The sequence below is a fragment of the Peromyscus maniculatus genome, chromosome 4, assembly GCF_049852395.1.
Source record: "Peromyscus maniculatus bairdii isolate BWxNUB_F1_BW_parent chromosome 4, HU_Pman_BW_mat_3.1, whole genome shotgun sequence".
NCBI lineage: Eukaryota > Metazoa > Chordata > Mammalia > Rodentia > Cricetidae > Peromyscus > Peromyscus maniculatus.
This window is the reverse complement of record NC_134855.1, coordinates 149974718-149999196: the sequence shown is the minus strand read 5'-3', so window position 1 is coordinate 149999196 and position 24479 is coordinate 149974718. Positions and strand designations below refer to the sequence as shown.

Here is a 24479-nt window from a genome sequence, read left to right as displayed (position 1 = left end):
CTGAACAAAATTCTTTGGGGACTGTCTGGGCTATCCAATTTATTTTGTGGCTTTTAGGCCTTGACCTATTTGGAAGCTATCCGCCCGTCCCCCGCTCCCCACTCCCCACTGTATGTTTTTCACAAGGAAAAATTCCTTACTGTGAAATTACTAGGATTTTGACCCTCGGTGGACACTGTTCTCAGATGTCCAGGCAGTGGCTGCTTTGAAACAGTCCTGTCAGAAACAGGAGGGCCAAGATGTCACGGTAACTGTTGGCTGTGTCTCTCCCATTTCTAGTACACACACAGTAGGTGCCTAACAAGATCAGTTGAGTGAATTTGCTGAATAAATTACTTTTCCTGTTGGGCCTGGTGCTGTCAGGGCTTATGATGTATACTCGGTGGTTTGGAGAAATACATAAAATTTAAATATTTGCATATAGTTTTTTTTTTCTTTTTTAATGGCCTCTTCACGTTTCAGCTGGTTGGTGGCCTTAGCTGGAAGGAGGCGTAGAGAAGGGAAGGATACCTCTCATTGTCTCTGATCCCAAAGGGTGGCTGAAGAGTGGAGGTACTCAAAGGCAATTTGCATGATATTTGCATATCATTCCCCTTCCACTTCTGCGGTGCCGGCTTATCTGAGGAAGGAAGGAAGGGGTGTATGCAAGCAGATAAAACGTTCTCCTGGAGTTCAAGTTATTTCATTTTTTCTCTCCAGGAAGAAGTTTCTAGAAGCTTCACAGGCTTGCCAAATGAAGACAGGCCCGGTGTCTAGAAATATTCTGAGAGCTGTGCACGGCCTGGTGCCGGCTCGGATCTTGTTTTCTGCAGAGAACATTAACAGCTGTCTCTCAGCAGTGACATTCACAGTTGCCAAGTGACAGCTCAGGAGTCTAACCAAATTTATCAATATTTTTGTCTCTCGCCTCCCACCTCACCCCACCAGAGAAATCGCACTAACAGAACCATATAGATTATAGTCGAAACAGCGGGTTTATTCTTATTTTCTTCTTAGGAGGGGAATGGTTACCTAGGAGTTCAGAACCGTGTTGTGTCCTCCCAGGGGAGCGCAAGCTCAAGGTTTACTTTTGGTTGTTCCAGAGGATCTGAATTATGTAGCTTTGCCTGATAACCCTGGGTTGGAACAGGCGATTTTTATCAGCTTCCGGACCCCCGCCCCATGCTAATGTATTATCCCCCCACCCCACACTTTAATAGAATCTTCCGTTGAAGGACAGTACTCAGCCGAGTCCACCCTTCAATCTTAACCCATGCGAAGACGGTCCTTTCCAGCCGAGTTCCATTCGTTTCTGGTTGAACAGGTTAAGCAGACAGACCTCTCTGTTCTCAATTCACTTTATGATCCTCCCATCATAAAAAATAATATCAGCACCTTGCTTTTCATGTCAGAACTACATCTGAGCCGCTGTTCCCTGTGCCCATGAGTAAATCCCATAAAAGCCGCCCCGTTGTACTGTTGTTATTTTTCCTTGTGGGTGATTGATTGATGGATGGGCGCTGACACTTCAATGAAGCTATTTCGACTGCCATCTCAATCCGATGATGTGAGGGGTATATTTTCCGTCCATGCCTCATTACTTCAGAATGACATTCCTGGAACTTCATTTACTTTTCCCTCCTTCCCTGAAGCACCATATTTTTCCCCATCTAGGTTATGCATGCCATAAAAAAAGCAATTTGCTATTATATTGTGGCATAAGGGCAACACTTTCCTTAGGAGGTAAATAAGTTTTTTTTTTCTTTTTCTTCAAATTTTATTTTAAATCCCAGTGTTGAATTTAGGGATCATGTCAAAATTTCCAAGACATTTCCAACAGGCAGCTTTTATAATAAATGGTGAATCGGATGTATTTGGCTTGACTTTTGCCAGCCTTTTTTTTTCTCTTTTGGATAACCTTGGTAATTAAAACAACACTACAAAATAGTCATTTGTTTCAGAATATTGTGCGGAGAATAGTTTAAATATTTCACCTATAGCTGAGTAGCAGTTTACAATACAATCCAGACTTTGTTGCCCTATGAGAATAAAGAGACTCATTGTTTAAATGAAATGATGGATTTATCTATTATAGATTACTCTCCACTGTACAGAAAATGCTCAGCCAGAATAAATGCACCTTCCCCTGCGCTTCCAAACTGTGCTAGGTCTGTGAGACTGTAATATTAAAACATGCTCTTAGCTTTTCCAAGTTGACTTAGGACCTGATTTTAATCTGTGTAATACAGTATTCCCGTTAATAATAACGTGTAATTAAGACATCCGTTAAAAATCCATAACGTTAATTTAATGGAGAAAATCTAATACAGTTCTATTGGAATTTTTACGTTAAATTAACTTTAACGGGCTTTTAATGGATGTCTTAATTAGATCTCATTATTAACGGGAATATTCCACAAATTAAAATTGGGCCCTTAAAGTTTTAATGAAAAAAGTTGCAGGAACACGTTTGAAATGGACACCCTGTTTTCATGCATTCTGTTGGTTCAGAGGAGAAGTTGCATTTGAGAGGCAACAGGTCCTGCAAGGAGAGATTGCCAGTGAAGGAGGCCACTTCACCTTGCACTCTTGATGATGCCATCTTGCTTGCTTTCAAGTTCTATTCTGCATCCCTCCCAGTTTGCCAGTCTCATCTGACAGTGGTGCATGCTGGGAACTAAGTTTACAAACAACCCAAGATGACCATTGAGGATGCATAGTCTAGCACTACACAGGGAAAAGCCTTTGGCAGCAACACAGTTAAGCCTGTCTATTCCAACAACTTTCACAGAAGATGAACATGGTTGGGAGGTTTTCTTGGCTCAAACTCTGGTTTAACTTAATAACTCTTCTACTCTGTGGTGATTAATGGCTCCCCGGTGCAGGGGCAGGACTAGGGAATCCAGGTGCAACCTTAATTGTTACACTGAACAGAAACATTTCCTTTAGACAAACGTTCCCAGGGGTGTTATAAATAGGAAATGGACGTTACCATAAAAAGTAAGCTCCCAAGAGCAGCCCACTTGGACATTAAACTATGAAGAGTTTTATGCCCCCTCCCTTTCCCGTTACAAACGGACAAAGTAAGTGCGTCAACGCTCGCAGTCATTAGTTTTCCTCAGTGGCACTTTGTTTTTTTCCTGACAGTAAAAAGAGGACCTCGGAGATGAGACAGTCCCGTTGCAGTTTATCAATGAAAATCTAATATCGTCCATAAGGAGAGAAGTGGAAATCAATACTTCATTACCAAATTGTTAGTGAGGATGAAGAGAAATGATTGGTGTGATTTTTTTTTTTTTTTCTGCAGTCTTCTTGAGCCGGGTGTCAGGAGGAGGTCAGTGGTCCAATGTCAGAAGCAAGGGTGCAAGGAAGAAGGTCTGAGTGAGGGAGATCCAGGCGGGAAGATCAAGGCTAAGGCATGTGTCCTGCAGAGAGTCAGAACAGAGGAACAGTGTTAGTTCTAGAGGAATGGCGAGGGCACCATTTTCCCCAGCTGTCATCTGCCCTAGCTGGCTTCCTACTGCTGTGAGGAGGACCGTGACCAAAAGCAGCCTGGGGAGGAGAGGGTTTACTTGGCTCACACTTTCAATCACAGTCCATCACTGAAGGAAGTCAGGACAGGAACTCAAGGCAGGAACCTGGAGGCAGGACCGATGCAGAGGCTGTGGAGGAACACTGCTTACTGGCTTGCTCCTCATGGCTTGCTCAGCCTGCTTTTTTTTTTTTTTTTAAATGCAACTCAGGACCACCTTTTTTTTAGGTAACTACGGAACCACTTACAGTGAGCTGGACTCTTGCACATCAATCATTAATCAAGAAAATGTCCCACAGATTTGCCCACAGGTCAATCTGATGGGGTCATTTTCTCAAGTCAGGTTCCTTCTTCCCAGATGACCCTGGCTTGTGTCAAGTTGAAAATCCAAACAGCACAGTGTTCTTGTTTCTACTAATGTTCTGAGTAGAGTCATAGTTAATCAAGGTCAAGGTCTGAGCCAGATGATGGGACAGAAAAAGAGGGTCCAATTTAGGAATTTTTCTTTTAAAATATAAAACCAACCAAAACATTTTATTTATTTATTTACTTCCAAGATTATACTGAAGAATTGTCTTAAAACATATATTTGTTTATTTATGTTGCACACACACACACACATGTATGAACATAGAGGTGTCATGGCACACATATGGAGGTCAGAGGACAACTTGTAATTGGTTATCTCTTTTGACCATGTAAGTTCCAGGGTTCAAACTCAGGTCATCAGGCTTCGTACATACTGAACCCTTTCACTTGCCCCTATCAAAAAAAAAACAAAAACATTTATATATGGGAGAGACATACTCAGGTTCATAGAAAGTATTAATACATCCATGATAGCTACAAGGCAGAAGCAATCCATCCTTGGATGAATGGGTAAATAGAATATAGTAATACATGCAATGGAATACTACTTGGCCTTTAAAAGGAACATGAGTGGACAATGAGAAAATTATGCTAAGTAAAAGGAGGCGGTCGCAAGAAGATGGACTCCGTGTCTACCTGGTACATTTAATGGCCACGGACCTTCAGTTTTGCAAGATGGCCAATTCTGGAGATGATATTTTTGGTTGTACAACACTGTGAATAGATGTAACAGCACCAAAGTATATGCTTTAAAAAGGGTCAAAATAGTAAATTTTATATTACATTTATTTTACTATAATTAAAAGTAAATAATCTATTTATTCACTCTAAGGACTTTCTGGAAAAGTGTACCTTCTGCTCTCCCACCCAGAGAGGGCACTCGTTCACAGTTAGCTGTATCTCCATCTGCATTCGTCTTTGTGTTTTCTGAGGACCACATGGCCACCGGTGCTGCCTAGTGCCACTGGTTTATTTTTCCAGTGGAAAGCATTGTAGGGACAGCAGCGGGGATTTGTGTCTGATGATGTACAGTGTGGCCATCGTTTGCTAAACCATTCTTACCCTCCTGGACATGGACTTGGGTTCCCACTTTATTTCATGGTACAAAGCATTCCGATGACGGTTTTAATGTCTACATCTTTTCACTATGTTGGGGTGTTCTCGTAGGCTTTACCTCCTAGGTCTGGTTCTTGAGTCAACAGGAGGGAATGTTTTTGTGGTGAGAAAACATTATTAAAAATGAATCGGGAGGCCAGGCATGATAGATGAGTGGCTCAGCACTGAGGGTGGCTGACTTGTGAGTTTGAGGTTAGCCTGGGCTATATACTGACACTGTCTCAAAAATCTAACCCTGAGTGAAATGGCCCTGCAAGAAAAGATGCCGAGCTGAGGGTCTGGGGCTTATATAAAAGAAGGGGAGGACTGATGCTTCCAAATTGTCCTGACTTCCATGTTCATGCTGTGACATGTGCATGCCCCCCCAACACAAATAAATGTAGTAAAATTCTAAAGCAGAAAGAGGGGAAAAAGAGAAAAACTAACGAGCAATCTTTTTTCCCCTTTGCTATTACATGTACAGCTCCATATGTGTAGAGATCCTTGTTCATGTTTGATTTTTTTTATTTACTTATGTTTTTATTTTTGAGTCAGGGATCCCTCTCCTTCCTCTTATCCTGGAACTTGCTTTGTAGACCAGGCTGGCCTTGAACTCACAGAGATCTGCCTGCCTCTGCCTCCTGAGTGCTGAGATTTGCGCCACCACGCCTGGCTCGCCACAGCAGGAACTCTTAACTGCCACAAATGACTTATTCTTAAAAGTTATTTATTTATTTATTTGCTTATTTGTTTATTTACTGTATGTGTGCATGTGATGTGCATGTGGAGGTTGGGGGTCAACCACAGCTGTTGTTTCTCAGGCATGTTCACCTTGTTTTTTTTGCGTCACTGTCCTTCAGTAGGCTGAAGCTCACTAAGTATGTGGAGCTGACTGAGTAGAGCATCCCAGGGATCACCGGTCTCTTCCCCAGAGATGGGATGACAAGCACCACCACTCATGACCTCTGATGTGGATTCTGGGACCCAACACCTGCATGGCAAGCAGTGACTGGGCTATCCTTTCAGCCTCCTGTTATGGCTGGAATCTGAACTGTCCCTCACCGTTTGCACACTTGCTTCCTAGCTAGTGAGAACTATATTGGTGGCTGTGGAACCTCACGGGGATAGCAGCTAGCTGCTGGAGGTAGGGCATGAAGACCAGGCCTTTGGAAGCTGCCCGGCCCGGCCCTGGCTTCTGGCTCCTTCTCTGCTTCCTGATCTGCTGTGATTCCAACAGTCCCTGCCTTGTGCTCCCAGGATGCCTTAGCTGCTTTGGCATCCCTCCCTGCCTCCCTGCCTCCCTGCCTCCCTGCCTCCCTCCTTCCCTCCTTCCCTCCCTCCTCCTCTCCTTCCCCAGGATGGACTGAAGCCTGCTGCAAGCAGAACAACTCTTGTCTGCTGTAAGTTTTTTCTCCCAGGTTGGTCCCAGTGACCCAAAAGGAACGGATGCTCTTGTTACTGTTGAGTAATGATGCAGAGTGCTAACCACCACCATCCTTGGTAATTTAGAGGCATTTCCCCAGAAAGATCTATCTGAGTGCACTTGCTTTCAAATTCCAGATAAGAGGGTCTTGTATTACAATCTAACCAGGAGGCTGACCCTACTGGCAAAGTCCCTGGGAGTAGTCAAACATGGTGCTGTGTGTTTGTGATCCAAGGATCTGAGAGACAGAGGCAAGAGGGTCAGGAGTTCCAGGCCAGTCTAGACAACGTGAGACCCTGTCTCAAAACCAACCCAACAAAAAAGAAGTCCTTTACATCTGACCCTGGAGAGATGGAAGGCATGGTACCTATGGAAGGTCAGTGTCCTGGAGGGATGGTGGATGGAGACTTGCCTCTTAGGTCATTTGGGGACAATAGGTGGGGTTCCCCTCACCCCATTAACTTAGAATAAGGAGGAGGAGGAAGAGGGGGAGAAGTAACACTCCCTGTTTTTCTCTAGTGTCTCCCTCCTGGGGCGCGCGCGCGCGGGGGGGGGGGGGGGGGGTTTAAAATAAGATCCTAGAAGAAAATTGAAAGTAGAAAATTAAGGAAGGTCATTAAGAGTGTTGCTTCTCTTTGCTTGCAATGGGATTACACAAACTGGATTAAGACAGGAAGAAATCAAAGAAAGGGACATTGATGACCCTCAAGTCTCTGCTGAAGCCCCAACTTTGTTGCTTCAGAAGTCTTTTTCTACCCCATAGTATGTTGCACTGCTGTGAGAAAAATAAAATGAGAATAAATAAAAAAAATTTAATTACATATCTAAAAGGTCATTGGCTATGTTAATTAGGTAGCGTTTGGGAGGGAGAGCCAGGCAACAAGATAGCATTATTTTCTTATTCATTAAGGAGCCACCAGCAGATGTTCAGAATTATCTATACTTTAATTTGGCCATTGTCCTGGCTGGTTTTATGTCAACTTGACATAAGCTAGAGTCATCAGAGAGGAGGGAACCTCAGTTGAGAAAATGCCTCCATAAGATCCAGCTGTAGGGCATTTTCTTAACTAGTGATTGATGGGGGAGGGCCCTGCCCACTGTGGGTGGTGATATCTCTGGGCTGGTGGTCCTGGGTTCTACAAGAAATCAGGCTGAGCAAACCATGAGAACCAAGTCAGTAAGCAGCACCCCTCCATGGCCTCTGCTTCAGCTCCTGCCTCCTGGTTCCCGTCCTGCTTGAGTTCCTGTCCTGACTTCCTTCAATGATGGACTGTCATGTGGAAGCACAGGTCAAATAAACCCTTTTCTCCCAGAGTTGCTTTGGTCATGGCGTTTTATCACAGCAATAGTAACCCTAACTCCGACAGCCATACTGGCTTTTTTAATCCTCTGGCGGATTGTTTGCATCAGTGGCTCCCTTCCCTAGCCCTTGCTCCATCCTTCCTGTATCTTCTGCTCTTGTTGGGATGCTCCAGTAACACTGCCTCAAGAAGCACTTTATAATGACTGGAAAGGAACAGACGGAGGCTGGGATGTGAGGTCCCTGGTCCTGTGGAGACTTCCCCACCGGGTGTGGCTCCTCACAGCCCAGATGTTTTGGGGAGCTCGACGCAGGTCTGGTCTCCTACCCTCAACACTGATCCTGTTTGAAGACTGCATTCTGTCCTGAGCTTGACAGGCTGACGAGCCACACCCCTGGCCGTTCCACACAGGTTCCCATGACACCTGGCTTCAAAGCACATTTTGTACATACACACGTTCTTTTCTGGAATGGACCAAAGCTAAGGGGTCTGGGTGATTTGCTCCTGTGGTGAGCAGGTTAAGGAGCATGTGACAATTGACTCCTATTGTAGGGCTCCTCAAAGATATTTGGTTGAAAATAGAAAACACAAGAGAAATAGTAATGTTGAAAAAAAAAAGTCATTTAAAAAAAGACTATGACAAAGAGACAAAGTGAAAATGGAGACGGGGACTTTTAATGGTGCCATCCTCAGAGAAAGCCGCAGTTAATATTTTTCAAATTGATTTACAGTTTGAAAATCCAAATTGGCTCCCTCTCTTTGCTTAGTCTTGCCATCAGTACTGCATTTAATTTTTCCTAAGAGAAATCTCTCTGTGAATAAACCCTTAAACTTTGGTGGACAAATTTTACTTCTTACAGAGAATTAAATAATTGCTTAAGTGCACATAATGCTCTGATATGCAGACGCAGATTCATGTGGGTAGGCAGATCATGTTAAAATCTTTTCGATTTTATTCTGTGCTCTAGCCGACCTTGAACTTGAGCTCCTCAGCAGGTGTGTCACCACATCCATACCCTGCTGAATGCTCTGCTCTCGAAAGAGTGTCGTGGAGCCCAGCTTGGCCTCAAGCTCACTATGTAGCATAGCCATGGATGACCTTTAACTTCTAAATCTCCTGCTTCTACCTTCCAAGTTCTAGGATTACAGGCGCATGGTACCATGCCACTTGATGCAGTGCTGGGCATGGAATCCGGGTCTTCATGCATGTTAGGTAAGCACTCTGCCCACTAAGCCACATCCGCAGCCCCCCGATGGTCTTTGCTAATTCTTTTCTTCCACTTAATTTTCTTTCTACCATTGGAAACAGAGACTGAGATGAGCTGCTTCTGGAAAGGGAAGTCTTTCTCTTTTTCTGTCTCTGTCTCTCTCTCTTTCCATCTCTGTCTGTCTCTGTCTCCCTTTCTCTCTCTGTCTCTGTCTCTCTCACACACATACAGCCGAGTTTCTGTGGAGTAGGAGGAGGAACTGTTTCTCTTCCTTCCTCAAATATTAAAAAGGTTGAGTCAGTTAAAGCCCTTTGACGTATCAGCAGTGGGTTGTGTTGACCATCTGGACTTACCAGAGTAGTGTGATTTTACTGATGGTGTCATGATCTGATGTCAACCCAGCCTTCCCTACCAGAGGCTTGGGTCTCTGAAGTGACTTAACCAAGGTGACATGATCATAAGTAAGATGGATTATTCTATTTCCAATATTCAAAGCTGCTGGTGGTGGTGGTGGTGGTGGTGGTGGTGGTGGTGGTGGTGGTGGTGGTGGTGGTGGTGGTGGCGGCGGATCTCTGAGTTTGAGGCCAGGCTGGTCTACAGAGCAAGTTCCAGGATAGCCAGGGCTACACAGAGAGACCCTGTCTTGAGGCCCCCCTCCCACCACCTAAGAAAAAATAAAATGAAAAATTATTTCTAAAAGACATCCAATATAAATAGATATTTTCCTGATTTCAAAGCCTTTACTCTTAGGCACAGGCCCAGCTGCCCCTGACTTCAGTAGGATCTGCACCCGGAGACCAGAGCTGCTTTGTCAAGGGCGGTCTCATCCCACCCTTGAAGAGGAACACAAACTACTGTTATTTACTGTATAGTTTTCTCCTTGGAATGTGGGAATATGACATGCTAGCAAAAAACTCAACTTTTGAACTTTTTTTTAAAGTTTGGCTTGTAATAAATCTCACAGGTGTGTCAAATGCCTGACAGACACACCGGGACCCCAGCCAGGCAGGCAACGGTCCACAGTTGGAGGCGGGGCACTTTTCCGTGGGATTTACTAATCAGCACCTGAGCCAGTATCTTCCGCGGGACCTTGATCTGTCTCCGGCCCCAAATGACTGCGCAGTGGGCACACAGGAAGTGCTGCTCTCGGTTTGCCTGCTTCATGGAGCTCTTGTTAGCTTTCTACAGCTCTGACCAAACTCTTGACCAAAGAGCTTAACAGAAGAATTGACAGAAGAAGGATTTCTGCTGATCAGTGTCCCAAAGGTTTCAGTCCTCATGGCAGAGAAGACGCCAAGCAAAGGGGGGGGGGGCACAGGAAGGGGACAGGCTGTGGTCCTCAAGGACACGCTCCGGAGACCTGCTCCCTCCAGTGCCCGCCCCACCACTTCACCACCCCAAATAATGTGCCCATTCTGAACCCTTTAAGGGATGCATCCTTCGGTTAGGCTCCACAGTCTCACGTGTCACGGCCACACCCAGAGGTAGGCCTCAGTAATTTCCTAGGTGCTTCCTAACCCAGACCACTTAGGGTGAAGGTCTCGCTGAGCTACCCCAAAGGGCTCAGGACCCTTTGTATCTCCGTGTGCAGACTGGATGCTGAGTGAAACCATCAGGGACTGGGTAACACTCCTGGGACAGCAAGGGAAACAACGGGAGAAGACGCAGGGCCTCCTGAGAGTGGGGCCCCACTGTCAAGTCACTCTGTGTCTGTCTGGATCTCAGTGGTAGCCGTGGATACTGTCTTTAGCACTCACCCTTCATCCTCGGGCTGCCCAAGCCGGGATGAAAGGGTCACCATGAAGCTTTGCCCAGTGCAACCTTCCTGACAGCTAATGATGAGCTTGTGGAGTCTTAACTGCTGAATGGTTGTCCCTAATTATAATCAAAGGTGAGCCAATCTAAGTAACATTGCTAAGACCGGGAGCCAGGCCCTGCTATCTGCTCCCCTCCATCCCCCATGAACTTTTTAAACTTGAATCTGTTCTCAGTATGATGCTTTGATGAGGCTTGGGTTGAATAATTATCAAAAAGAAATGAAGCTCAGGGATAAGTAAAACTTTTTTTTTTTTTTTTTTTTTTTTTTTTTTTTTTTTTTTTTTATACAAGAAAGAATGGGGCTACGATCAAAAACATCAATGACAGTCAATGTTGGAGAGGATGTGGAGCAAAGGGAACTCTCCTCCACTGTTGGTGGGAATGTAAACTTGTACAACCACTGTGGAAATCAGTATGGCGGTTTCTCAGAAAATGAGCAATCGAACTACCTCAAGACACAGCCATACCACTCTTGGGCATATACCCAAGGAATGCTGATTCATACCATAAAGATACATGCTCAGTTATGTTCATAGCAGCACTATTTGTAATAGCCAGAACCTGGAAACAACCTAGATGCCCATCAACGGAAGAATGGATGAAAAAAATGTGGTACATATACACAATGGAGTACTACTCAGCAGAGAAAAACAATGAAAGCATGAAATTTGCAGGCAAATGGATGGAACTAGAAAAAATCATCCTGAGTGAGGTAACCCAAACCCAGAAAGACAGTCATGGTATGTACTCACTCATAAGTGGCTTCTAGATATAAAATAAAGAACAATCAGACCATAACCCATAGATCCATGGAGGCTGTATATATATATATATATCATGGAGGTCCCTAGGATGACTGTGGCTTATAATAAATTTCAGTTTTACTCAGTTATTGAAAAAAATAGCCAAATGAATGGAAACACATGAACTATGAACCAAAGGCTGAGGGGCCCCCAGCTGGATCAGGCCCTCTGAATAGGTGAGACAGTTGATTGGCTTGATCAGTTTGGGAGGCAACTAGGCAGTGGGACCAAGTCCTGTGCTCATTGCATGAGTTGGCTGTTTGAAACCTGGAGCTTATGCAGGGACACTTGGCTCAGTCTGGGAGGAAGGGACTGGACCTGCCTGGACTGAGTCTACCAGGTTGATCTCAGTCCTCGGGGGGAGGCTTTGCCCTGGAGGAGGTGGGAATGGGGGGTGGGCTGGGGGTAAGGGGAGGGGGTGGGAAGGGGGAGAATAGGGGAACCCGTGGCTGATATGTAGAACTGAATGGTATTGTAAAATAAAATAAATAAAATTAAAAAAAACAAGAAAGAATGGTTAACATTATTATTATTATTAAAGACAGAAAGGAATAGTTTCTTTTTGTTTTAAATATTTGGTTCTACTCTTCATTGGGTGCCCATCTTTGGCCTAAGATATGACTGTTGTTGTTTTAATTCTTTGTGTGTGTGTGTGTGTGTGTGTGTGTGTGTGTGTGTGTGCATGCACATGTGTTATACATGTGTGTGGAAGCCAGAGGACTATGTCTGGTGTCTTCCTCTACCTTAACTTATTTTATGTTTTTGAGGCAGGGTCTCTCATTGAATTTGGAGCTCACCAATTTAGTTAGACTGGCTGGAGGTTGATTTCCAGTGATCTGCCTATCTCTTTCTACCCAGAGCTGGGGTAACAGTTGTGTGCCACCCCCTCCAGCTTTTCATGTGGGTTGTTGGGATCTGAACTCACGTCCTCATGGTTTCATAGCAGACTCCTGTTTTACTTAATGCTTTGAAAATATTTTATTGATTATTACTCGTGTTTGTGTGTGTGTGTACATGTGCACATGTGAACCACAACATGTGTGAAGGTCTTAGGACAATTTGCAGAATGTTTTCTTCCACTCTAAGTGTTCAGGGCTGACAGCAAGCTCCGGAGACACCTCACTGGCCCCTATTTAGTTCTTCCAATCCCCAAAGGAAGCTAGCATGAACTATTTCCTGTGTTTGCAGAGTTGGGGATCAAACACAAGGCTCTGTGCATTCGGGGCAAGTGCTCTACCACCGGGCACCCCCAACTTGCCTGCTCCGTTTCCCTCCAGACTGCTTGCTGACAGTGAGGCTGTGCTGTTTATATAAGGGCTACCCAACTCTGGGGAAAGAAGTCTCTCTTCCGACCACTTCTCTGCTCACCAGATCAGGGACATCACAGCGCCTTCTATGCACATCACCCGGCACCATAAGTGCCCAGCAGAATGCACATTCCTGGATCTGGAGAGATGGCTCAGTGGATAAGAGCACTGGCTGCTTTTCCAGAAGACCTTACTTAGTTCAGTTCCCAGCGAGTACATGGTGCCTCCCAGATATCTGTCACTCCAGTCCCAGGGTATCTGACGCCCTCTTCTGGCCTCTGTGGACACTGCATGCACATGGTGCACAGACATACATGCAGGCAAAACACCCATACACATAAAATAAAAATTAAAATAAAAATCCAGATTCCTTTAATGATTTTCATTTCTTTTGTGGTTTTTATTATGTGACATGTAATAAAGTGCTTTGGAAATGCTTTGGAGTGAGATGTAGAATAAATTTAAAAACATACACATGAAATTCGTTTATGCTTGAGAAAGAAGTCATTAGGCCTCAGAAAATGGATAATTCTTTCTTTCTGGAAATTTAAAAATTAAAGTAGCAGAGAGGCTCTTCCGCCCCTGCACTCAACGCTGGGTGAAAAGAAATCAGTTGTCAATTCGAATGTGAAGCTAAGAAAAACTTCCCTCCTTTTATACACAAGAAAGGGATAAAGCAGCCTTTCAAAACATTTGATGTCGCCGGTAAGCAAGAGAACGCACAGTCATGACACCCACCCTCTCATTAAGGACTGGCTCTGCATTTGACAAGTCCAGCTGAGGGCGGCATCACCTCCCTACCTACAGATGAGCAAACAGAGGCGTGGTTCAGGAAGGGTGGGAATTATGGGGTGGAAGAGGCAGCCAGTGGGTCTGAGTGTTTTAACTTCAAGCCTCTTCTCAGCCAGTTTTTTTTTTTTTTTGTTGTTGTTGTTACTGGAGCTGAGGAGAATTTCCTGAAGGCACATTGTTTGGGAAAACTATATAATGAAGAATGATAAGGATTGAAAAAGTGTCCAGTAACTGCCATCTTTTCAAAAGCTAAATTAAAAAGGAATAAATACCAGGGCGTCGTTCTGAGAATGGAGAGGACAGTGTCCCTGGCGGCTTTGATGTGAATTATAATTTCACTTCCTGTGGTGGCAGATCTCACATTGACAATGCTGCTGGGTGGTTGCTCTTGGTGCTTGGCCATGGAAGAGAGAAAGCAAGTAATTTCCCTGTGCCCATTCTTAGAGAATCACATCCCTGTACTCCCAAACAGCCCTTAAACTGTTTGAAAGAGGTCTACACGCTGGCAAACATCACCATAAACAACCCGGACAGCTTCAAGTCGGCCGCCAACGACATGATTCACTGTGGCGCCCATCTTCTCTACGTGGGGCTCAGAGCCAAATGTTATTTATTTCAAGTGACTTATGGCCAAATGAGGTTCACAGTGTAGACACAGCCGGGGGACTTCATTGGAACCCAACCTGGGGCTGTTGGCTCTTAGGAAATGCTGTCTGCCTTCGGAGCCTGGAAAATCGTCATGGGGAGATTTTCCTTTACCACTGTGTTTGTGGATCTAAAGCCTCTGGGGTGCTCTTGGTGACAGTGTCTACACAGGCAAAAAGGCTGGGGTGCTGGGCTGCATAATTAGGCAATTCAGGTAAAGCTCGAATGATGTCTTTTTCATTTTAATGAGTCTTTCCCCTTCTTGAGTGCTCATCATCGACTCCTGCCTTATTCAGGTTTTTGTTTGTTTGTTGAGACCTGGTCTCATGGTTGGCCTTGATCTTGCTCCGTAGCCAAGGTTGACCTGGTACTCCGGAATGGGATTTCAGGAATGTGCCACCACACCCAGCAATGCTTTATTTAAAATTTTAAAAATAAAAACTTAGTATTTTAAAAATGTGTGCGTGCGTGCGTGTGTGTGTGTGTGTGTGTGTGTGTGTGTACCATGTGCATTCAGGTGCCTAAGGGGGGCAGAGGAGGCCATCAGGTTCCTGGAGCCGGAGTCTCAGGTGGGGTGGACCACCGGCTGTGAGTGCTGGGGATCTGGAAAAGTAGCAAGTGCTCCAACACTGGAGATCGTCCTTTAATTCTTATCCTGATCCCCAAAGGAAGCTCTCATGACCTCTGTTTGGAGGTCAAGAGACTGGGATACAGGGATTTAGGGGACAGGATGACATCACATGCCAGGAAGTGGCAAAGCGAGGGTGTGAATAAACTTGTGTTGCCCTGTCTCGGAGATACACGCTCTGTCTCAGCGATAACAGCCGTGATTCCAAACCGGATCATTCTCAGTTACAGCCAGATGTCACATGAGTTACTGTTTCCTTTTCACATGGGAGGACCCAGAGGTCACCGGTGCACTTTCCCCAGTGACCCCGAGATGAAATCAAGACTTGTCTTGAGTCTCAGATCAGTTAACACCAGTTCCTGAAGATTACTCCCAAGAGCCAGGTCCCTTAAGCTGCTAAAAACCAAACCAGACCAACAACAAAACAAAAGACAAGGGCCCGCATGTGGCAGCCTTTGATACCAGCACTCAGGAGGCAGAGGCAGATGGATCTCTGAGTCCCAGGCCAGCCTGGTCTACATAGTAAGGTCCAGGCCAGCCAGGGCTACATGATGAAACTCTGGCTTTTTGTTTTTTTAAGTGAATAGTTATTTACAGGCCCATGAGGTGGTTCAAAGAGTAAAGGCTCCTGTTAGCAAGGCTACTGACCCGAGTTCAATCCCCCGACTCACATGGTAGCAGGACAGAAACAGCCTCTGCAAAGTTGACCTTTGACCTCCATACGCACGCACCATGGCTCACAAGAACCGCCCTCCCCCATAAATAAATAAATGAAAGAAATTCACTTATTTGTCTTTGAAGCCTGACAACCCATAGTCCACCCTCAAAGGATCATTCAGTTTTTCAGAGTCCAGACTGGCTCCCCTGAGTTCCTCTCTCAGCCCTCATTTGTATATAATACATCTTGTAAACAGTAGATCAATGTCTTCACACTTGGTCCTTTCCTCTGCCTGTACAGAATTACAGAAACTGAAGGGGATGGTCTCAGGACCACCTTCACCCCTGATCTCTGACCTTCCTGTCATTATACAGATGGTGAAATGGAGGCACAGACTAGAAATTTGTCTACACACAGACATCTTGGACATTGGGTGGCATTCATAATTGTAATATGAAACACCCATTAGTTATTGTCTCAGTTCTCAATTTCCGGGAGTCTACATGTTTAACCAGTCAAGAAGGTTTTTTATTTTTAATGTGTACAGATGTTTTGTCTGCATGTATATATATATATATATATATATATATATATATATATATATATATATATGACTGCATGTATACACACACACACACACACACACACACACACACACACGTGTATATATATATGCACCATGTGTGGGCAATGCCCTTGGAGGCAGAAGGCGTCAGGTCTCCTGGCAGTGGAGTTACAGAGGCTGTGAGCAGCCAACCTCTCTGTCTCAAGGCTGAGTCCCCTGGAAGTCTCAACTGTGAGACTCCTCCAGTCCAGTAAGCAGTTAATTTTGACAATCCAGACAAGGAAAGCAAGACTCCTTGTGTGTGAAGCAATAGGAAAGAAGATAAAGGGAGGCTGGCATGGGGGTGCCCAGTCTCAGGCTGCCGCTCCCGAGGTGGGAACAGGAGCTGGGCAGTGGTCCTGGGAAGCAGCCAAGGGCTGGAGAGAAATGACCCGGGCTCTCTCCACAAAGCGATGCCAATCACTGAACTGGGTCCCCCAGCACCCCAGGCTGTGTCTCTTTGGGGGCAGCCTTCAAAGAAACAGTCAGTGAGGAGAGGAAATGTGGACACCCTGAGTGTTCCTGGGAACACTCCAAGTGTGTGCACACACGGGGATGACCCTGGGAAGAGGCTTCCAGAAGACAGTCATGTGCAAACCAAAGAGGAAGCCAGCAGCGTCCACACCATGATCTTGGACCTCCAGCCTCCCAGTGCTGTAAGAAAAACCGACGTCTGGGTCAGCTGCCCCTCCCCCAAGTCTGGAGCATTTAGTGGTAGCCTGAGTTGATACAGACAGGGAGGGAAAATGAGGATCCAATGTTTGGAAATGACCACAGGGGCCTCTGGGTAGCCTGCTCGTTCACATTCTGAAAATGTGCTCAAATGTGTTCTCACTCGACTATCCTGCCTGGGTTGAGGTGGAAAGGTCATGTGTTATTATTAAGGACATAAAAATAAATAAATGAAGTAAAACTGAAGTCCACACATCTCCATAAATCAACTTGGTGACTGGTATGGCATGTGGCACTCTTGTTTTGCAGAAAGTACAAATGTGTTTGTAGAAGAAAGTCTCTGGACAGTTCTTAGAAACCGCTGACCCTGAAATTCATCAACTTCCACAGGGAGGTCAGAAGCAGCTTCCAGGAGCTTGGAGAAACAAATGGAGGCATCTCAGATGTTAGTTCTAGACCAAGATCAGGGACTCAAACCTTCTCAGAGGAAGAGGGACATGGAGTGTCCCAGAGGCAGCAAGCCTGAGAAAGCCTGGGGAGCCCCACCCTCACTTCAAGCATGTAAGGTTAATTTTTATCTAGTTCCTAGATTGGGCTCCCTATCAGATTTACTTGAAAAACTTTCAGCCACTACTAAAATTATTGTAAACTTACACAATTAGTGATATTAGTGTTTAATATCTGATGCCTAAAGAGAGCAGGTGAGGCAATAAAATTTTGTGTGCTTTAAAAAAGATTCACTTAGCCGGGTGGTGGTGGTGCATGCCTTTAATCCCAGCACTCGGGAGGCAGAGCCAGGCGGATCTCCAAGAGTTCCAGGCCAGTCTGGTCTACAAAGCAAGTTCCAGCAAAGGTGCAAAGCTACACAGAGAAACCCTGTCACAAACAAACAAACAAACAAACAAACAAACAAACAAACAAACAAACAAACAAACGATTCACTTATTTCTATTTCATGTGTAGAAATGTTTGCCTACATATATGTGTGCACATCATGTAGGTGCAATACTGTCAGATGCCAGGAGAGGGCATCAGAGCACCTGAAATGAATTACAGGTGTCAAAGCGCTGATGGGAACTGAACTCTTGTTCTCTGTGAGAGCAGTCTGTCCTCTTGACCACTGAGCCGTTTCTCTGGTCTCCAATTGTGCATGTTTTGCCTCTTCTTTTACCATTGAACATGAGACAGATACTGGGAAGCATTTATATTCTGGCTGTGTCTGCTCTTTGTTAAATGGCCTATGGGCCGACAGTGCTTTCCACATTTTTTTAAAAAGGTTGAGAAATACAAATACGCTAATTCACGGCACACGGAGATTCCATGCGGCCCCAGTTTTGGACAGCTGTCTATTGGTAGGGCCCGACGGGCACGGAGCCAGGTGTGTTGTTTGCCTGTTGTCTGGGGCCCCTTTCATGCTCTTGTAGCCGAGTTGTGTGGTTTCCATCAAGGCTTTGAGGTCTGCAGCGTACAAGCTTTGCGATCTGGCTTTCTGCAGAGGGAGTTTCTCATCGCCTGTTCATTGGAAACAGCTCTTTGAGCACCCGTGGAACGCCCGTGGGAATGATGGCTCTCTCGCTGATAGCCCTGCAATCCTGGCCCTAGAGACAAGTGGTCCAGGAAGAATGACTGCTGATATTTTTTTCCCCCAGGCAGGATTTGGGGGAGAGGATGGAGAGATGGCTCAGTGGTCAAGAGTGCTGCTCTTGCAGGGGACCTGAGTTCCTTTCCTGGAACTCACAACTGGATGCCTCTGGTCTCTGCAGACACACCTGCTCTCACATTCCTCAACAGGCTTGTACACACACACACACACACACACACACACACACACACACACACTCACTTAAATAATAAATCTTAAGAGAACCGAATACCTATGAGTTGAGATAATCCCACCCCCCACTCCCCCACCCCACCACCCCCCGTTCCAGCATTGTGCTGCGTATCAGAATTTCAGTTGGAGATAAAATGGCCTCAGCCCTTCTGTGTCTTCTAGTTAAACATATTTCCAGCAGACAGACCCTTCTCCCTCCCTCCAGGCTTAACTGCCTGCACGGTGGGCACGGCAGCTGCTTAAGTGAGACGTTCTGAGTGAAGTCTCTGGAATACACGTCTATGTATCAATGCCTTATGCTCAGGAGTTGTTTCCATAAATAATAACGAGAAGAGAAGACACAGTAGAGGGCCAGCAAGATGGCTCGGAGAGGGGTGCTCACTGCCCAGCCAGATGCCTGAGTTTGATCTCCAGGAGCCACACGGTGGAAAGAGAACCAGTCTCAGCAAGCTGTCCTCTGACCTCCACATGCAAGCTGTGGCATGTGCGTGCCGACACATACATGCACACATCATAAATAAACAGCAGTAAATCAGGCTCAATTCGAGTACTGGTCAGGGGGTCAGGTGGGCATCACCACACTTAGGTTTGAACACTGTCATGCTCACGCCGTGAGGAAACCCTAGTAAGGAGCTTGACCTGGAATCCGTGCATAGAATTCAGGAGGTCCACATTCACCTTCCTTGGTCACAGCCCAGAGGCTGAGAACCGGTGAAGCTGGCACTTCCTTCAATAGTATCAAACCATGACGGTAACACGTTGTCATTTTTATCACCAACATTTTTAGCCAAAATGTCACAGACACCTCATGTCACCTTCTAGCTGCTGCAAGGACTCTGTGATATTAAGCATGCCCATTATGTTGTAACTACACCAGTGATTAGCTGTGGTGATGGCCATGCCACTTAATGCATAGAATGACTTCATATGTCACGACACTGGCAAATCGCACTCTTTAATATTTGATAACTGCACTGCAATGATTAAAAATATAAGTATTTCATTTCCTGTCTTTCAAAACATTAGTTTTGAGAAAGGTCTCATGGGAGTCATCGGAGAGCAAGGAAGTCTGAAGTCTAAAGCACTAAAGAACTTTGGAGGCCTAGGCAGCTTTAAGCCAAGCAATTCTTTTAAAAATATTGATTTTATTTTTAATGATGTGTATATGTGTATCTGTCTATGTGTGTGTATGTACACATGAGTCCAAGTGCCTGTGGAGGTCAGAAGAGAGGGGCAGGTCCCCGGGAGCTGGAGTTCCAGGCGATTGTGATCTGCTCCATGTAGGTGCAGGAACCTAACTCTGGTCCTCTGAAAGAGCAGCAAGTGCCTGTGACCACTGAGCCATCTCTCCAGCCCTCACTATCTGCTTTCGTGTGAGGATGGAGAACCAGTGGCTTCCTAAGTTAGTCATTGTTCCACGAGTGATCACTCTCACCCCAATTTTAAGTTAGGAGGCTCTGGACATCTCCTCATCCCTCCACGCCATGAAGCTATCACACAACAAGGCATTTTAACCAGATCTCTTCAGTTACTTTTGCACCAAGGGCTAGTCTGAAGGACCCCAAGTGAGCCAAGAGAGAGGTAGTCATTTAATTTGTTGTTGTTTCCATAAATCAGGGCCCAGTCATCAATTTTGCCACATATTTGAGATTGCATGTTATTGACAATGTGTTCGTGGAGAAAAATGGAGTTTGCTGGCAAAGCTGTTCCATTTTCTAAAGATTAAATTGTTCACTGTACAGGCCGCCATCTGCCCTCCCTGGAAGGGAGTTTTCATTGTTGGCAGAGGCATTCCAAATCCAGACGACAAAGTAAAATCTCTTTCTCATTATTGCTGCACTTAACCAAAGGCAAATCCATCCATCCATCCATCCATTCATTCATTCGCCCATTCATTGAATGCATCGCTCATTCATTGCCCATGCGCTGAGCATCGAACTGTGCCGTACTTATGAATAAAGCCATCTAGAGTCCAAAGAAGGGCTCCTGTGGAGGGATATCATGGGTCTTGTGGCTGATGTATGATCCCAAAGCCCCGATTCACGCACTAGATCCTTGAAGGGCTGACATTTCTACCCCCACACTCAATCTATGTGATAATTTGGCTCAGTCTAAGATAGGATTCTTCCTTCAGCATGTTTAGAGTCTACAGGGTTGCTAAGTCAGTCACATCAAAAGACAACATAATAGCCATGTGGTAGTGCACACCTTTGATCCCAGCACTCATGAAGCAGAGTCAGAAGAATCTCTGTGAGTTCAAGGCCAGCCTGGTCTACATAGTGAGTTAAAGGACGGCCAGGACTATGCAGAGGGACCTATCTTGCAAAAGCAAAACAGCAAAACAAACATAAAACATGCCTCGAAGAGACCAGCAAGCAGAGCTCATTTCTGAGTAGAATCTTCTTGGAAGACTTACCTGAGGAATGTGGAGGAAGTAAGATAGGACCTTCACACACACACACACACACACACACACACACACACACACACACACGGGACTGGTTTACGCTGCACTCTCTAGTGTTGATCTCTGTGTTCTGTGGCTGAACCACTGAGGTCCAGGGAGACTGAGTTCACTCCAGTCCTCGTGACTGATAAGGGCTGATGACATGACACGGGTCCCCTTTTCATCTCTAAGTCTGATCCCTGGGTCACATAAAGCATGTCCTCTGCACCCTTGACGCAGGTCCAGCCCCAAGAGTCCCACTACACAAGCTGCATCTGAAGCTGCTCTTAGCCCTTTCATTTCTCACCCATTGTTTCTTCACCCTAGACGAGGATGCTTGTGTCTAGTCAGCTATTTAGACGGCCTTGTGGGCATGTCATGGGCATTTTGTTAGTTGCCAATCGGTGTAGGAGGGCCCAGCCCACTGTGCGCGGTGGCACCCGGGGCAGGTGGTCCTGAGTTGTGTAAGAAACCAAGCTAGTAAGCAGCGCTCCTCCGTGCTCCCGGCCTCTGCTCCTGATTGAGTTCTTGCCCTGTCTTCTCTCAGTAATGGACTATGACCCGGAAGCAGAAGCCAGATTAACCCTTTCTTCCCTGAGTTTTCTTTGGCTATGGTGTTTCATGACAGCAACAGGAAAGCAATGAGGAAGTGAGGACAACTTTTGGGAGTCAGTTCTCTCCTTCCACTTCGTGGATTACGGGGATCGAACTTAGGCTGTCAGGCTTGGCAGCAAGCGCCTGTACTTACTGGGCCCTCTCACCACCCTTAACTATATTTTAATTGGTCAGATTTTAGATCTAGACAATTATGAATAGAGAATGAGGAAATCACACTCCATCCTGAAGAAGAGCGCCATTGCTGAGGCCCCCGTGACTGCGTGCACCCTGTTGAAGCACAGGCTGCTCATCTTCTGGAATATTCTTCACCAATTATCTCAACAGTATAGGATGGGTTTGGAGTTTTGTTTGACTTTTTTTTTTTTTCCCCCAGAAAGATTTTCCGATCTGTCATCCGAAGTGTGTGTCTTCCTGGGAGTGTGAGGGTCATAGTGAGGCGTGACAGGAGAAAAGAGGAGGTTGATGGGAGGGGACAAATTCCCAGAGTCACAGCTTGGCACTTTTTGCTTTTCCTTTTGCTGGCATGAATACATACACAAAAAATGTGGTCTTCAAAGCCTTTTAAAAAGAGCAAAGGTAGTAAAAATTTCCTGTGAAACCAAGAATAGTGAGATAAGGATACTTATACTTATCACCATGGGCTTTGTCTAAGTTCATGAAAAGTCAGGAACTATATACTGGCAAGAAAAAGCAACTCCTGTGATTTCTGGAACTCTCTGTTGCCAAGGCAACAACTTATACCTTACCTATACATCACTTTTGCAATGTAGCAGAAAAAAAAGCAGAAAAAAAGACCTCTCCAAGGAGGGAGGGCTGTAGTTTCAACAGAGGAACTAGGGACACACACAGTGACACCAAAGGCACAGATAAAAACAACCGGAGCAAATATGTCCACTATCGCTAAGTTCCACTGATTGTAGCCAATATGAAAGGAGAAAGCCAGAGCCATTGCCTTCCTAGATCACAGTTCAGCAAAAGCTGAATTTAGACATGTTCATCCATTGATGGAACATTTCAATCAACAAATGTTTGAGAACTTTGTTAGAGCTTTATTTCTGTTGCTGTGATAAAATACCCTGAACAAAAGCATCATGGGGGAGGAATGGTTTGTTTGACCTACATTTCCAGGTCACAGTCCATCACTGGGAGAAGTCAAGGTAGCAGCCCAATCAGCTAGCCACATCAGACCCAGACCCACGTGAAGAGCGCAGAGAAATGAGTGTGCCCAGGTTGTCTGCTTGCTTCCACTGAGCTGTCTCTTGTCTTGTGTAGTTCAAAACTCCCTGTCTAGGGAATGGTGCCACCCACAATGGGCTGGATCTTTTGACATCATTTAACAGTCAAGACAATCACCACACAGAAATGCCCATAGACTAGCATGATCTAGGCAATATCTGTTTAGGCTCTTCCCAGGTGACTCTAGGTTGTGGAATGTTGACATTTAAAAACTAACCATCATTCCTCCTAGAACATCCTGGGTAACACAAAAAAAATCTCCCCAACTCCTTTTCAAATGTGGTTTCTGTCCTCGTCAACTGACAAAGAGCACACAGACCACATAATAAAAAGTAGATCAGTGTTTCTGAAGGGAAGCAAACGTTGTTCTGGAAGCTTCTTAGGAAGCATTTCTCAACCTGCAGGTCATGACACTCTTGGGAAGGGGATAACATATCAGATATCCTGCATATTAGAGATTTGCATTGCAATTCATAACAGTAGCAAAATTACAGTTATGAAGTAGCAACAAAAAATTTGATGGTCGGGGGTCACCACAACATGAGGAACTATATTAAAGGGTCACAGCGTTAGGAAGGTTGAGAACCACCATTCTAAGGAAGACTTTTGTGGGCACACGAATAACAGCATTTAGACACTCGGCACAGGGAGTGGAAACAGATCCCACAAAGAAGTAGTCAGTTTAATTGAAGAGTTAGGAAGCAATCATTAAAAACTGATGGAGAATCAATTAGAGCATTTTAACTCAGAAAGCCAGAGCAGGCGGGGCTTCATTCACATGGAAAGAAGAATCAGGAGAAACAGCAAGGCTTAACCTGGGTGTGCTAGCACATGCTTGTAATCTGGTACCCAGCAGCTGGAAGCAGGGGAATTTATAGTTCTGAGGCCAGCCTGGGCTACATTGTGAAATTCCATCTCAGTACAAAACAAAACAAAACAAAACAAAACAAAACAAAACAAAACAAAACAAAAGACATAGACTTGTTCAGGTAACACTTAGGGTGTGTGCTGGCTAGTTTTATGTCGGCTTGGCACAAGCTAGAGTCATCTGAGAGAAGGGAAACGCAATTTAGGAAATTCCTCCATGAGGTCTGGCTGGAGGCAAATATGTAGGGCATTTTCTTAATTAGTGACTGAGGAGGGACATCCCAGCCCGTTGTGGGTGGTGCCATCCCTGACCTGGTGGTCCTGGGTTCTACAAGAAAACAGGCTGAGCCAGCTGTGGGGGAGCAAGCCAGTAAGCAGCACCCCTCCACGGCCTCTGCATCAGCTCCTGCCTCCAGGTTTCTCCCCAGTGTGAGTTCCAGTTCTGACTTCCTTCAGTGATGAACAGTGACGTGGAAGTGTATGCCAAACAAGCCCTTCCCTCGCTGAGGTGCTTTTGGTCATGGTGTTTCATCACAGCGGTAGAAACCCTGACAAAACAGTGTGTGCGGCAGTCTGTCTTTACTTCTCTACTGTGTGTCTTCCTAACTGTGATGGAAACTTAGCAAGGAAAGTAGAATTCCGTT

At 45.4% G+C, this 24479-nt stretch overlaps 1 protein-coding gene across 2 annotated transcripts in view; it reads right to left on the bottom strand.

Annotated features, from left to right (window-relative positions):
* Positions 1-1731: 1731 nt before the first annotated feature.
* The window catches only part of Tshz2 (teashirt zinc finger homeobox 2), a 451637-nt gene continuing 428889 nt past the window's right edge, over positions 1732-24479 (bottom strand). For both annotated transcript variants that reach the window (XM_042276875.2, XM_042276874.2), the window contains exon 3: positions 1732-3404. In XM_042276875.2, coding sequence (XP_042132809.2) covers positions 3403-3404 — 2 coding nt within the window. In that variant the 3' untranslated portion in view covers positions 1732-3402. The remainder of the gene's footprint in view (positions 3405-24479) is intronic.